The sequence below is a fragment of the Triplophysa rosa genome, linkage group LG24 (genome assembly GCF_024868665.1).
Source record: "Triplophysa rosa linkage group LG24, Trosa_1v2, whole genome shotgun sequence".
NCBI classification, from domain to species: Eukaryota; Metazoa; Chordata; class Actinopteri; order Cypriniformes; family Nemacheilidae; genus Triplophysa; species Triplophysa rosa.
In genome coordinates this window covers 8,156,677-8,168,569 of record NC_079913.1, presented here as the reverse complement: position 1 = coordinate 8,168,569, position 11,893 = coordinate 8,156,677, and the positions used below count along the sequence as shown (strand labels likewise).

The 11,893-nt window shown below is 39.6% G+C and overlaps 1 protein-coding gene across 2 annotated transcripts; it reads right to left on the bottom strand.

Annotated features, from left to right (window-relative positions):
* igf1 (insulin-like growth factor 1) lies at positions 1 to 11,893 on the bottom strand. 2 transcript variants are annotated; one of them, XM_057324731.1, is made up of 5 exons: positions 11,724 to 11,893; positions 10,320 to 10,479; positions 4,410 to 4,591; positions 4,249 to 4,284; positions 1 to 2,704 (listed from the first exon to the last, which is right to left on the bottom strand). In XM_057324731.1, the coding sequence occupies exons 1-5, from the start codon at positions 11,769 to 11,771 to the stop codon at positions 2,645 to 2,647; spliced, it is 486 nt and encodes a 161-aa protein (XP_057180714.1). In that variant the 5' UTR covers positions 11,772 to 11,893; the 3' UTR covers positions 1 to 2,644. The 2 variants fall into 2 exon arrangements, with proteins under 2 accessions (XP_057180714.1, XP_057180715.1); XM_057324732.1 differs by lacking the exon at positions 11,724 to 11,893 and adding an exon at positions 10,939 to 11,044.

Sequence of the window (11,893 nt, the reverse complement as noted above, 5' to 3'; positions counted from 1 at the left end):
TTCAGCAGGAACAGTGAACATCTGTCAGTATTTTCATGTTTTCTACAGAAAGCAATTGAGCACCAGTAATGTAAGCCTGACACTCTAAAAATGTGTTATGATCAATGCTTGTGACCAATGCCCAGAATCTTCTATATCATTTATGTTCTGAAAGGTTATGGGAACAAAAGCAAAATTGCCACAAACTTCACAACAGTCAACAGTAAAGTCCTATATTTTACCTTCAACTGTCTTTAATCCTAAGAAGAAACAGAACAACTTCAGCATAGCAATATGTTCCTTATTGTGTTATTCTATTTGAAGATTCAAGACGAATAGTTTTAAGATGCCAAAAGCTCTTAATGAACAAACATTTAACCAGATATTTAAAGTCTTTGGTATTACGTGAGAACGTTAACATGTGCACATAATAGCTATTCTGGGTGAACTGAGTCTATTGCTTATGATTCTGTATGTTCTATTGTTACTAATGGAGAAGATACGCGTTCTCTTAAAATGCTACAGTTAAAAATATTTAAAACCCAAAGCTTTCTCTCAGAAAAGGTTGCCTTTATGAAAATTTCTAGCCGTGCGGATTGTCTCCTTGACAGCTGATTTATCTTCGGACGGCTAATGTGCTGCTGTTTAAAACCTTTTTCATTTGCTCCTTTTCCAGTTAATTTTGGTGTAATTTTCCAAACAAACCTCCCAAGACATATCGATGAGTAAAAACATAGACAAGCGAAAAGAAAAACAGCAGCCGTGAACAGACTTGTACTGTGTCAGCCAAGCATCAGCTTTGGCCAAATTATACTGTAAACAGCTGGTTGAAGTACGCTGTAAGTCTGTCATTACTCAGAGATGAGGGGGAGTCTTTTTTTTGTTGCACTTAAGACTGTTTTGCGCAATTTCGCTGCCAATTGCAAATACATCATACTGTACGTCGTAGAAACGTTTCCAAAATGTCTAAATAAATGCAGTGCGCATATAAGCTAATTTGTGATCTTGGTAATGTTGAGAATTCACAGTACTCCCTGTCAAGGTATTTTTAAATGAAAATAATGTAACAATCGTAAAGAAACCAAAACAGCCAGCTCGGGCCCGCAACGTCATTTCTTGTTATGTTTTGTATCTTTATCCATGCATTCACAGATCTCACAAAAATACTTTCACTCGCTTACACCGTTACCTTATTGAAACAGCTTCAAAATAATCCTAAATAAAAAAGAATATTATTACAATGGTGGCCACCAGGCTGTGCAAAAGGGAAGACTTCCAACGTTGAGCTTTTAAAGTCATTTCCGGTTTGCAGCCAACCCCTGCAATTATCAAACTACAAAATAGCACCAGTTAACAGTGGGTTGATCATTTATACGCTTCAGCTATATGATGCCATCACATACGATTATGGTTAGAGAATGTAAGATTAATATAGGTCGAGTATAGATATACAGCGTAGACAGTGTGGGTTGACGTAATCCGTTGGGGTCAGAAAGGATGACATCACCATGCGGGGTGAGAGGGGATGTGCAAAAAGCCAGGGTCACGCTCCGAAACCCTCTAGTGGCTTGGACTGGGGTTTCATGGAGGTATTGAGTATCAGTCTGGTTAACGTGACTAGTCTTTTTTCCAGAAAGATCCTGCGACCTCCTTCAAAGCAAAGTGAGCTTTATTGTCCGTTATGAAGATGGTAATCCCAGGTTTGCTACACGTGCATCTGTGTGAGAGTCGTTCTTTTGCAAATACTTTTCTTTGCGTGTCTACTTTTAGATCGCAAGCAATTTTTGTGGTGTGGTTGATGAATGGCTCCCTCCCTAGCAGAGATCTCTCCCCAGTTTGACACGCACACAAACAAAAACTCAAGATGTAGGTCATATTCCAACTCTAAACTGCCACGATTTTGCTCTCGAGAGCCCATTGCAGCAATGCTTGAGCACCTCTGCGCATCTGCGCAAGGCTTTTGTATAATCCCCCTTGATCTGATCTTGAGGGGGTTTTAGCTTTTTTTTTAAACAAAACTCTCCAGCATCTCTCTGTGCAGTCAAGTCCATCTGGTCTAAAACATCTAGATGGCGTCTGCTGTCATAGTGAACCGCCTGCCATGTGGTGGATCTTGCAAACATTTTGTATACAGGCAGCACATAGATAAGACAGCGAATGTGCCCATGTTTTAGATCAAATTAGATTTGGAATTGGTAACTAAGATAAAAATCTAAATAATGGGTAGTCGGGGGAGTCCATGACCTTTCCACTAATCATCCTTTGCCTCTTTCCAGCGGCTGTCCTGCCATGAGAAATCTGTGGAATATGGACCTCAGCACTTTGAAATGAACTGGCATCGATAAGGGTCAATATTTGGGAAACGGCATGTTCTGCCACTATAAGAAGCAATCGGCATCCACCGGGCACAAGAGTTCACACATAGAGGTAAAGGAACAGTTATCGTTTGACTTTTAATAGCAGCTAATTTAACCTTTTCCCCCCATTATAGAATGGTGCAGTGTATAAAATCTTCAGATTTTCTCTGTAGTTGAACGTTTGGTTTTCTTAATATGGGGCTTATTCATCCAGTATCTTGTTTTTACAGTGAAGCAAGTCCCTGGATGACCAGTTAAGGCCACACCCTTTTCTCTCCATCAATTTCACTTGTGTTTCTCTGTTCCTTCTACATGCGATAGTTTCTGCCTCCTGTGTTTCCTCGGCTCGAGTTCTTCTGATGGACCTCCTGAAAATGAATGAAAAAAGGGGTTTAGGGTTTAGGTACGTTTTGTTCAGACCAGAAACAATCAGATCTCTTTTTTTTATTATAAAATACTTAATTTACATCAGTCAATTTGGTCAGTCTGTTTGAAGCCACATCTTGTGTGGATCATTTGCTTGAAAATAAATATTCTGTTATCACCACAAAAAACGGTAATATTCCGGTAGCTATACGGCACCAAAATAAAACGCAAAATAATTTTTGTTGTAAAGTAAAACTACACGTTTTTCATGTTATTTTACAACCCCCTCGTAAATTTGCAGTTTATTTCTTTAATTTAATTTTTATATACCCCATTTCAAAAATACATACAAATTCCGTAAAATTACAGTTTTACTGTCATGTGCTTTAAATGTGCTTAGTTGCATGCTTAAGAAAACTAAACCACATGACTATGACGTGTTTTGACAAAATACTAACTTTTTTAACTTAGGACATGCCTGTCTTCTATCACACATAAAAAGAGTTGGGTGGCGCCTATGGTTAAGACGATGAGAAGTAACAGAGACGAGATACGAGAAAGCTGACCCAAAGGAGAACAGCGCTGGGTCACAAGTCGACCATCCGTGCCCACAACAACACAGCTGTTTGGTAGAGGGATTGTTATTTCATAATGCCGAGGAAATCTACTGTCAAAGCGAGATATGAAAGCCTCTACCGCAGCAAGATTAATACGAGTAATTCACGAAAGCTAAACTGAGAATGAAACCGCACGCAGGGAGTGCATGAGAAAGACCGGCGAGTCTTTGAACTCATTGTCGAGACATCTAAGGTGACCTTAGATTCAGCTTCCAAAGCATGACGTATGGGTGCAGAAATATGTCTGTGGAGAGCGCATGCAGGTCTACCATAAAAACCACTTAGGCAGTTCACTTGCTAATGGTCTTCTTTTTCGAGAGAGGAGCTCTGAGAGCACTTTAAAGGATGGCCCACATTTGGAGAGCGGGTGTGAGAGACAAGCAGCTTCATTCTTATGTACGTATCACAGCACAATGTACCGACATCAGTTAAAGGAACTGTTTGTCCAGAAATGAAAATGATGACATCATTTATTCACACTCATATTTAAGATGTTATTCTCTGACTGTACGGATTTGAAGACGATTGATTGACAAACATCAACAAAATGTCATGGGAATTCATAACTATTTTACGAGGTGGCTTATTTGTATGAATTCGTGCAATGTCATTTGTACGTTTTAGTACGATTTGCTTTCACGCCAGTGACGTTAGGTTTAGGGGAGGGGCCTCAGTATTGCTTTAATCTAATAATTGTACATTTTGTACGATTCATATCGTACGAATTCGTATGAATTAGCCACCTTGTAAAATTTTAAGAATTCCCATGGGATCAGGTTGTTAACACCTTGCTTAAGAGAATCCTCTCTTTAATATTGCAAAATGGACTTCTGTATGGCACTAGAAGACTTTTTGTAGCTTGACCATCTTTCGTCCTCATTCACACATACAGCAATTTTGTATCACGGTTAGATTGAAGGAAGACATACCTTACAGGAAGAGTGGCTATGTCCAGATGTAGATTTCTGTAAAGGAACACAACCAGTATGGTTTACATGGCATTTGTTTTACTTAAAATATTATCCAATTTTAGCATCACTTGTGACATAATCAGTATGTCTACAATAGCTATGTATATTTCCCAGCCCACCTTTGGTGTCCTTGGGGTGTCTGTGTGCCTTTGCGCCCTTATAGATCGTGGAGTTTTGCCGGACTTCACAGGCGCACAGTACATCTCCAGCCGCCGCAGTTCGCAGCTCTGAAAGCAGCATTCATCCACGATGCCGCGGTTGTGCGACCGTCTCGAACTGGGCCCATATCCCGTCGGTTTGCCTGTTGGGCGCACAGGAACAATGTTTGAAAAACGGGTCAAAGCAATTGTAAATTTATGCTTCCGTGCCTTAATGGGGAGCTCAAATGTTGTTCAACCTCATATATTAAATGGAGCCTGTCATCTGAATGTGTTTAAGCACGTTATCCATTTTATTTTTGGCAAGGTATCAGCTTGCTGGAAGCAATCGCGGCCTGCGAGGTCACGCGCTGAAATGCTAAATCTCTAAAACTTTCTGTAGTAAGAGCCGGTCACGGGCGGTGTAATAGCTCAGCGTGGCAGCCAGATTGTGGCTCTGATAATTCAGATATATGGATGCGTTAACGACACGAATTTCTTCAGTGTAAAATTTACAGGGTATCGCTTTGCACCGAGCAGACCCTTTTTGGCAAGCTCCCCAGTTAAACGGAGGTCACGCTCACCTAAATGTAGAGAACATCACATTTTCCAGTTTCAAACTTGGTTTCTTTAAACTACTCCACTTGTTCCAAGTCTGGCCCCCACGGTTGTCGAACCAACCTACGCAGAAAACTCCCCAGCTGTACAAATTGCACCTGGCAACCCTGGAGATCTCACAACCACTGATGAGAGGAAACACATCTCTGGAAGACCACAATGAACACGCATGCCCATTATTGCTGCTGCTTAACTAGGTGATAATTACCCATGTGAAAGAACACGTAACATGAAAAGACCTTGCGGGTAAAAACTATGCGTGCTGCCAATGAGGTCAATGCGCAATGTTATGTCCTGCACATTATGTTTGATGATTTGGTTAGGCTACTTAAACGTGTATAATTCAGGAGTTGGGTTGTCCAGGGAGCACCGAAGGATTTATGGTAAAGGTAGACACCTGAGTAACTAAACGTTCCGTTCTCCGTGTCTCCTGGTGGCCTTAAAAATATCCTACTCTCCATTTACAAGTCACCACTCACCTAGGGCAATATAGCTACGATATTCTTTTCCCTGTTACCAAATGAAATAATAATAATAATAATTTAATATGGCATTTACAAGGAGGAAATGCCTTTCCCTTTCAGAGTTAATAGCTCTTGGCTCGCGGGGCCGCCAGCGCTGACAAAATGGATTAACTTCTGCTTTGCGTTTGCTGCACTCTGACAGTGTTGTTTTGGAAGGAGAGGCGCTTTAATTCTGACAAAGATGCATCCCTCCATACGGCATAACTCTCGAGTGCTGAGCGGTCTCTGGGGGAGTACTATTTTCTTAACTGAGTATGATTGAGTGGAAAACGTCTTAAGTTAGATGTAACTCGATAGTGGTAGAATTGTGTTTGCACACCAGATTTAGTTTTATCTAAACATTTATCTAACATATTCCGAAAACTTGACAACATATAAACACTCCATAAAATGCTGGGTTTTTTTGCCCATGGTTGGCAAAAAGATGGACAGAACCAACCACTGGATTATAAATGAACATATCGCTGCTGTCCTTCTGAAACCTCGTATCTCCATATTTCTTTTTTTTGGCCATTAATCATTATTATTAGTCACCCTTTTTGTTTGTCACTGGGTTTTGCAAATATCTAACTTTGACAACACATTATGTAATCATTTAAAAAGTACAATGTTTTTTCCATTTCCTGAAAAACAGCAAATTTGGACATCCGAGGTTTCAGAAGGACAGCGACATATGCTGGCTTGTTGTTACCCAACCATTGGCCTATTGGTTTTAATGGTATATACCATTTCATGTTTGTTTTTACATTTGTTTGTTTTGTCAGTATGTTTGGCACACAGTGCCTTTAGGTAAGCCTTTGCGTGCAACTAAACATAGGCATCACAAAGTGTAGGTTTCACTGAGGAACAACACTGGAAATAGTGTGATTCCAGCTCAGCAAGGAGCCGAATTTTATAGCTGTGCTCTGGTTACTGAAGAACAGTGAGTTCTTGGAACCGGTGTCATACCATTCAGAGTGTCAGGATCTTTATTGTTCACCGGGGACCATGAAAGCTCCCATAGTCCTGGAAACTACTGCTTTATCAATGGTACCACAAAGTTCGTCACATTTTATAGCTAGATGAAGTTTCCTTCCCATTGTTTTGTCTTAGTGATCATTCACTCAACGGGTGGTCAGAGGAGATAATATATTTTTGGTTGAAATAGTTTTAACTTATTAAGTTATCATTTAAGAGGATATGTTTTATTCATAATATATAGAAAAAGTGAATGATCTGTGGAAGATGTAAAGTCAAAAATCAAAGAGGGGGCATCTCAGTTTGAATGTGTATCATGCTTTTGGTTTTGGCTGAAAAAAAGGTCTACATATACACACTGTAAAAAACAAAATCCCATAAAAACGTACATTTTTCGACAGCTGGGGCACCAGTAAAAAAAGGTAAAATAACTGTTTTTTTCAACGTATAATTACATGTATTTCATACTTTGCTTATAAATTTGCAGTCTTTTCTGTAATTTGACGCTTTTTTTGTGTATTTCAAAAATACTTGAAAAATCTGTAAAAGAATGTATTACAGGTTTTTCTACATTGTATGTGGAAAAGATTAGTTTTGTTTGGATAATTTGGGAAATATTGAGTTAAATGGAGCTGCAATGTGCATAAATGACATACTGGAAAGCATCAACAGATCAGAATCAAGCGTTCAGTGTTGTCATGGCATAAAAATCCTGATAGATGTTTGGCTTTGATTTTTCTGTTTGATTTGCAAATTAGATCTATTCAAAGCTTTTATTTCAGACTTTGTAAACCCTGCAGCAGAGAAGTTGTGCATCCAGAAGTATTCTGTGCCCTGTGCATTTCCAGCAGAACAATAGGGCAGGAGGGGGCAGGGGGCATCCTGATCATCATGTAATCCCCCGTAATCCGGTCTAGCTGTTTCAAACGTAATGAAAACGGGCAAAATAAGACTGTGCAGAGTAGTCCTATCAGTAATGTTTGCTGGAAGTGACCACCCCTTGGTTTTGCGTTCTTTTCTGACCTTCGCCACCAAGGGAGCCCGCATTTATTGCGTCATTCATTGATTCGCAATCCCCTTTGAGCATCACAGAGGAATCGCTCTTAATTCTTAATGAGGCAACATAAAGCCAAAGCTTGTCTAATAGAGGCTCATCCGCCATCCCGAGGTGCCAGATGATTCCAAATTCTCAGAAATCAGCTCCCTTTTTAAGCCAATCACCTGAGTTGTAAATGTAATGTGACTAATCAGTCTGGAGCCACAGGAAAATTATATCATTTTCGGCACCACAAAAAAGTCTTGAACTCTTGAGACATGCACCGCGGACAAGGAAGAATTAATTCCTCCTTTTAACACTTTTGAAGATCGGGCACTGGTAAACCGTCTATTTTTATACATTACTTAATAAAAAAATTGTTATGCTGTATACAGTTTGTTCGTAAATGAGCATCAAAGTTGCTTTTTGGCACGAGATGGTGTAGTTACAACATCAACCAGCGGGGGCAAATAAAGCCATATTAACCAGCCAAAAGTCGCTCCTCTCTTCATCTTTTTTTTTATTGTTTCAGTCTGAAGATTGTTGTTGGAGAGTCCAGGTGTGCGTTGCTACTACACAAACAAATGAACAGGAAGGTCTGTATTGTCAGGTTCTGCTGCAGTCCAGCAACCAGCTCAGAACTAAAGATGATCTGGGATGGGTTTGCAGCTGAGGCTTGCAAAGACAGCTAAAGATTTCTAGGTCAGGCTAATAATGGGAAAAACTGACTACACCGTGGATCTTTTGGTCTCCCTCTTCTTCTTCCTCCTCTCCGACTCATCTTCTCACTACTTTCCTCAGACCACATTTCGTTTCAATAAGATATTTTTCCAAAGAGTTGAATTTCACATTTCTATCATGATAATGAAATCTGAAGTTCCATTGGCAGTGACATGGCAGTGACATGGGCACTGGAGAATGACTCACTGGACTAGGCAGCACTCACTGGACATAATGCTGCTTACATGGGATGCCAAGCTTAGCACTGAATCCACTGTATTTGTTTGCGTGTGTTTGAGGGATGTCATTAGGGCGGCTAATTAATGACCCTTTGCCCTAAAGAGTCAATTCACTTCATAATATTGTATTTTTCTACTCAAACCACATTTTCCATGCAATTAAAAGAAATGGTGACCACAACTGTCCCTTGTCCCAATTTACTTTCATTGTATGATAAAAAATGTTTCTGCTAAAAAATTTAAATCTAATGAGGACTATAATCCTTTTAATTTATCTCTTTGCCCACTGCCTTGATTTTGGCCACCACATGTACAAGAATAAATGAAACAATTGTTTAATTGTTGGATTAGTGCAATTGCTCTTTGCCGAATCTGACATGATGATGCAATAATTTCACGGAAAGTCCAGATTTGCATAAACGTATTTATTTTGGGCTTCGTACTGACAAAACAAACACATGGCCATAAATGCTCCAGCCAGCTCCTTTGTGACCACTAAAAGCTCAAATGTTGTTAACTGGAAACTTCAAATGTCAACTTGAACTTCACTCCTGCCTTGCTTTTAAGGTAATTAATAAAATGTGTCTTCTTAGAATCATCCACTAGTGATCACACAGTACGTCACTTTGGGTAGCCCAAGACCCTCAGGTCATTTGCACGTCATAAATATCTCATCAAGTAATAACAATATGTACAAAACATGACAACAGCACAGTTACACATTGTGAGGTGATCTCACTCTATCCATTGAACTAAAATGTAATCTTTAGAGCATATTTTTCTGGAAAATAGAGATAGTCTAAGATTATAAATGTTTTCTGGGTCAAATAAAATCCAGCAAAGTGGACGATGCTTAAGTTATCCATTTGCGAGGCCTTAAGGAGACTGAGAGAATTACAGAAAAGATTCTGTGTAAATAATATTTTTAGCAAGTATATAATCCTATTTTACTGGAATTTCAGTATGAAAAGTAAAAACCAAATAGTGATGTTTGAACCAGTCATTACAGTGTGCCTTTTCTTTAAATCTACCAGCATTGCCATGGATGCATTTCCACAACCATTTACACTATAATTCTGATTAAGCCAAAGTAAATTAACACATAAATAATATGAAAAAATTTTTTTAAATTAATTGTCTGATTCAAAAATGTGTGGGAAAGTGTGTCTCTGTCTGACTGGGACATCCCCAGACTCAGCAAATATCCTGGTCGGTGGAAAATGGGAGATTTAGGTTTAGGGTTTAAAATGGTTTTCTTTGGTAGTTTCTCTGATGGAAAAAAGATGTGTACTACATTTATTTGCCCTTCTTACACTTGAACTGATTGCTCGCCAGATTCCACCAACCTCATTTTGAGGCCAAAGCAGCTGGCAGATCTACTTTACATGTAATACACAGCATAATCATCAGTCGGGCATCTTCTTCATCTGCCGCTTTGGCACGGCAACTACCTTGCAATTGTTTAAAATCAGCATAATAAACAACCATTTTCATGTAATTTTGAATTTTAAGATATCTCCAAGCCATCATTTAATAAATAAAACGGTGATTCTAAACAAATCTTTAACATTATAATAACTAAGAGAAATTAAGCAAAGAAGTGGGGAAAAAACAAAAAGGAAACAATATTTTGGAAAATTGGAAAGCAAGACATGAAAACTGAACCTTTTCTTATTTATGAGTGCCGCATGAGTGCTAGGGGAGAGAGAGAGAGAGAGAGAGAGAGAGAGAGAGAGAGAGAGAGAGAGAGAGAGAGAACGCGCTCAGCACTTGATGAATAAATAAAATGTGCACTTACTGAAATAAAATCCCCTGTCTCCGCACACAAACTGCAGCGTGTCCACAAGCTCCGCCCCGCACAAGGTCTCCGGCACCGCCTCCAGTGTCGCGGGAGTCAACGCGAGGACGCACAGCACCAGCGACAGGGTGTGGGTGCACGAGAGACAGCGCATGGTACACTGCATCACAGTGAGAAAGAAATCACAAAAGCATTACCATCTAATGCGCTACGGCACTGAAACAACTAAGGAAAAGATTTGATTCTTTTTTACTTTTCTTCTTCTCTTTCTTTCTCTTTTGCAACACAGATGAGATCACTCGTGTTACTGTGCTAACATCTGCTACTAAATTCCCCAGCGTTTGCGAATAAAACCTACATATGCCTGGATGTTAAATCTACTTGGAGTATACGCATCTGCCCAATTTAGATCTAATTGACGTGAAAACAGACCAATACATGTGCAGTCAAGAATTGAAGGATTCGATGCACCTGTCAATAAGCTACTATACATTGAGTTCGCTTTGGCACACGTGCGCTATAGTTAATGGTGACGGCGAACGCACCAGCGTCTCCAAATCCAATGCAATACCACATACAATTTAGTCAAGCTCAGGTGGATTATACGTTTTTGTCCTACCTCTGCGCGCACCCAATTTAGCAAAAAAAAAAGAATCGAGTAACTTCGTTTCACTTCCACTGCGCACTGAAGTGCGTCCAGTGCGCGCTCTCAATGGAACCCTCTCCCATGAACTCAGTCCCCGGCAAAAGAAGTAAACGTTGTAGATTTGGGTATCTTGGATAGAGCACTGAAGGTTCACTTACAGATATGCGAGGTGTAACTGGAAAGCTGCAAAGCCGCCAAACCCAAAGAGGAAGCACTTTACATAACAAAGAGAATATAATCGGGCACTTGCGCAACGAATTTAGCCGCGCAACGCACACGTATGCAACAAAATCTTCTGTGGGCTAATATCAGTCTACAAAATAAAAATATATACATTTGTCCAAGCCTTTATTCATGTCAAGTCAGCAATATTTACTTGTTGTAATACAAGTTGGTGACTTGTGCACTGCGCAAACGAACTCCCTGGTGTATCAAGATGTGACTCACCTACACATCATGCAATCTCTTGTTATACGCAAAAGTCTGAAAAGTTTTGCAATAATTTAGCTACGGGATGCTGTGTGCTAATACTCATGCACGCATGTCTTAAAATTGTCAAATTTCTTGAAAAATAAAAATATACTATTTTTAGACGTCTCAAATAAGCTGCCACAATTATATATGTACATCCCAGTGAAAATTGTTCTAAAAGATAATTTTATCACTAATTATTACCGTTAGGCTATTTCTTCATTCATAATTTTCTAATTGTCAGACCAACGTGCCTGTTCGGTTTCAAAGGAAATAGGTTAAGTTACCTTGAAGACATCACACAAATGCCAGTGAAAGAAATGACCGCTAGACATCCCCTTGGGTCCTCTGCAAAAGTCCAGCAAAAATCAACTTGTTTGAAGTCATTAAAAGCGAGAAAGAGGATGAGATGCAGGCAATGTCACATCTCAATATTCCGACTTTGTTCCATTGCGCA

Coding starts and splice junctions, on each gene's coding strand:
- igf1 (XM_057324731.1), bottom strand. CDS start 11,771: ATGTCTAGCGGTCATTTCTTTCACTGGCATTTGTGTGATGTCTTCAAG. Junction 10,480..11,723: donor ATTTGTGTGATGTCTTCAAG/GTAACTTAACCT, acceptor ACTGTGATGCAG/TGTACCATGCGCTGTCTCTC. Junction 4,285..4,409: donor ACACCCCAAGGACACCAAAG/GTGGGCTGGGAA, acceptor GTTCCTTTACAG/AAATCTACATCTGGACATAG.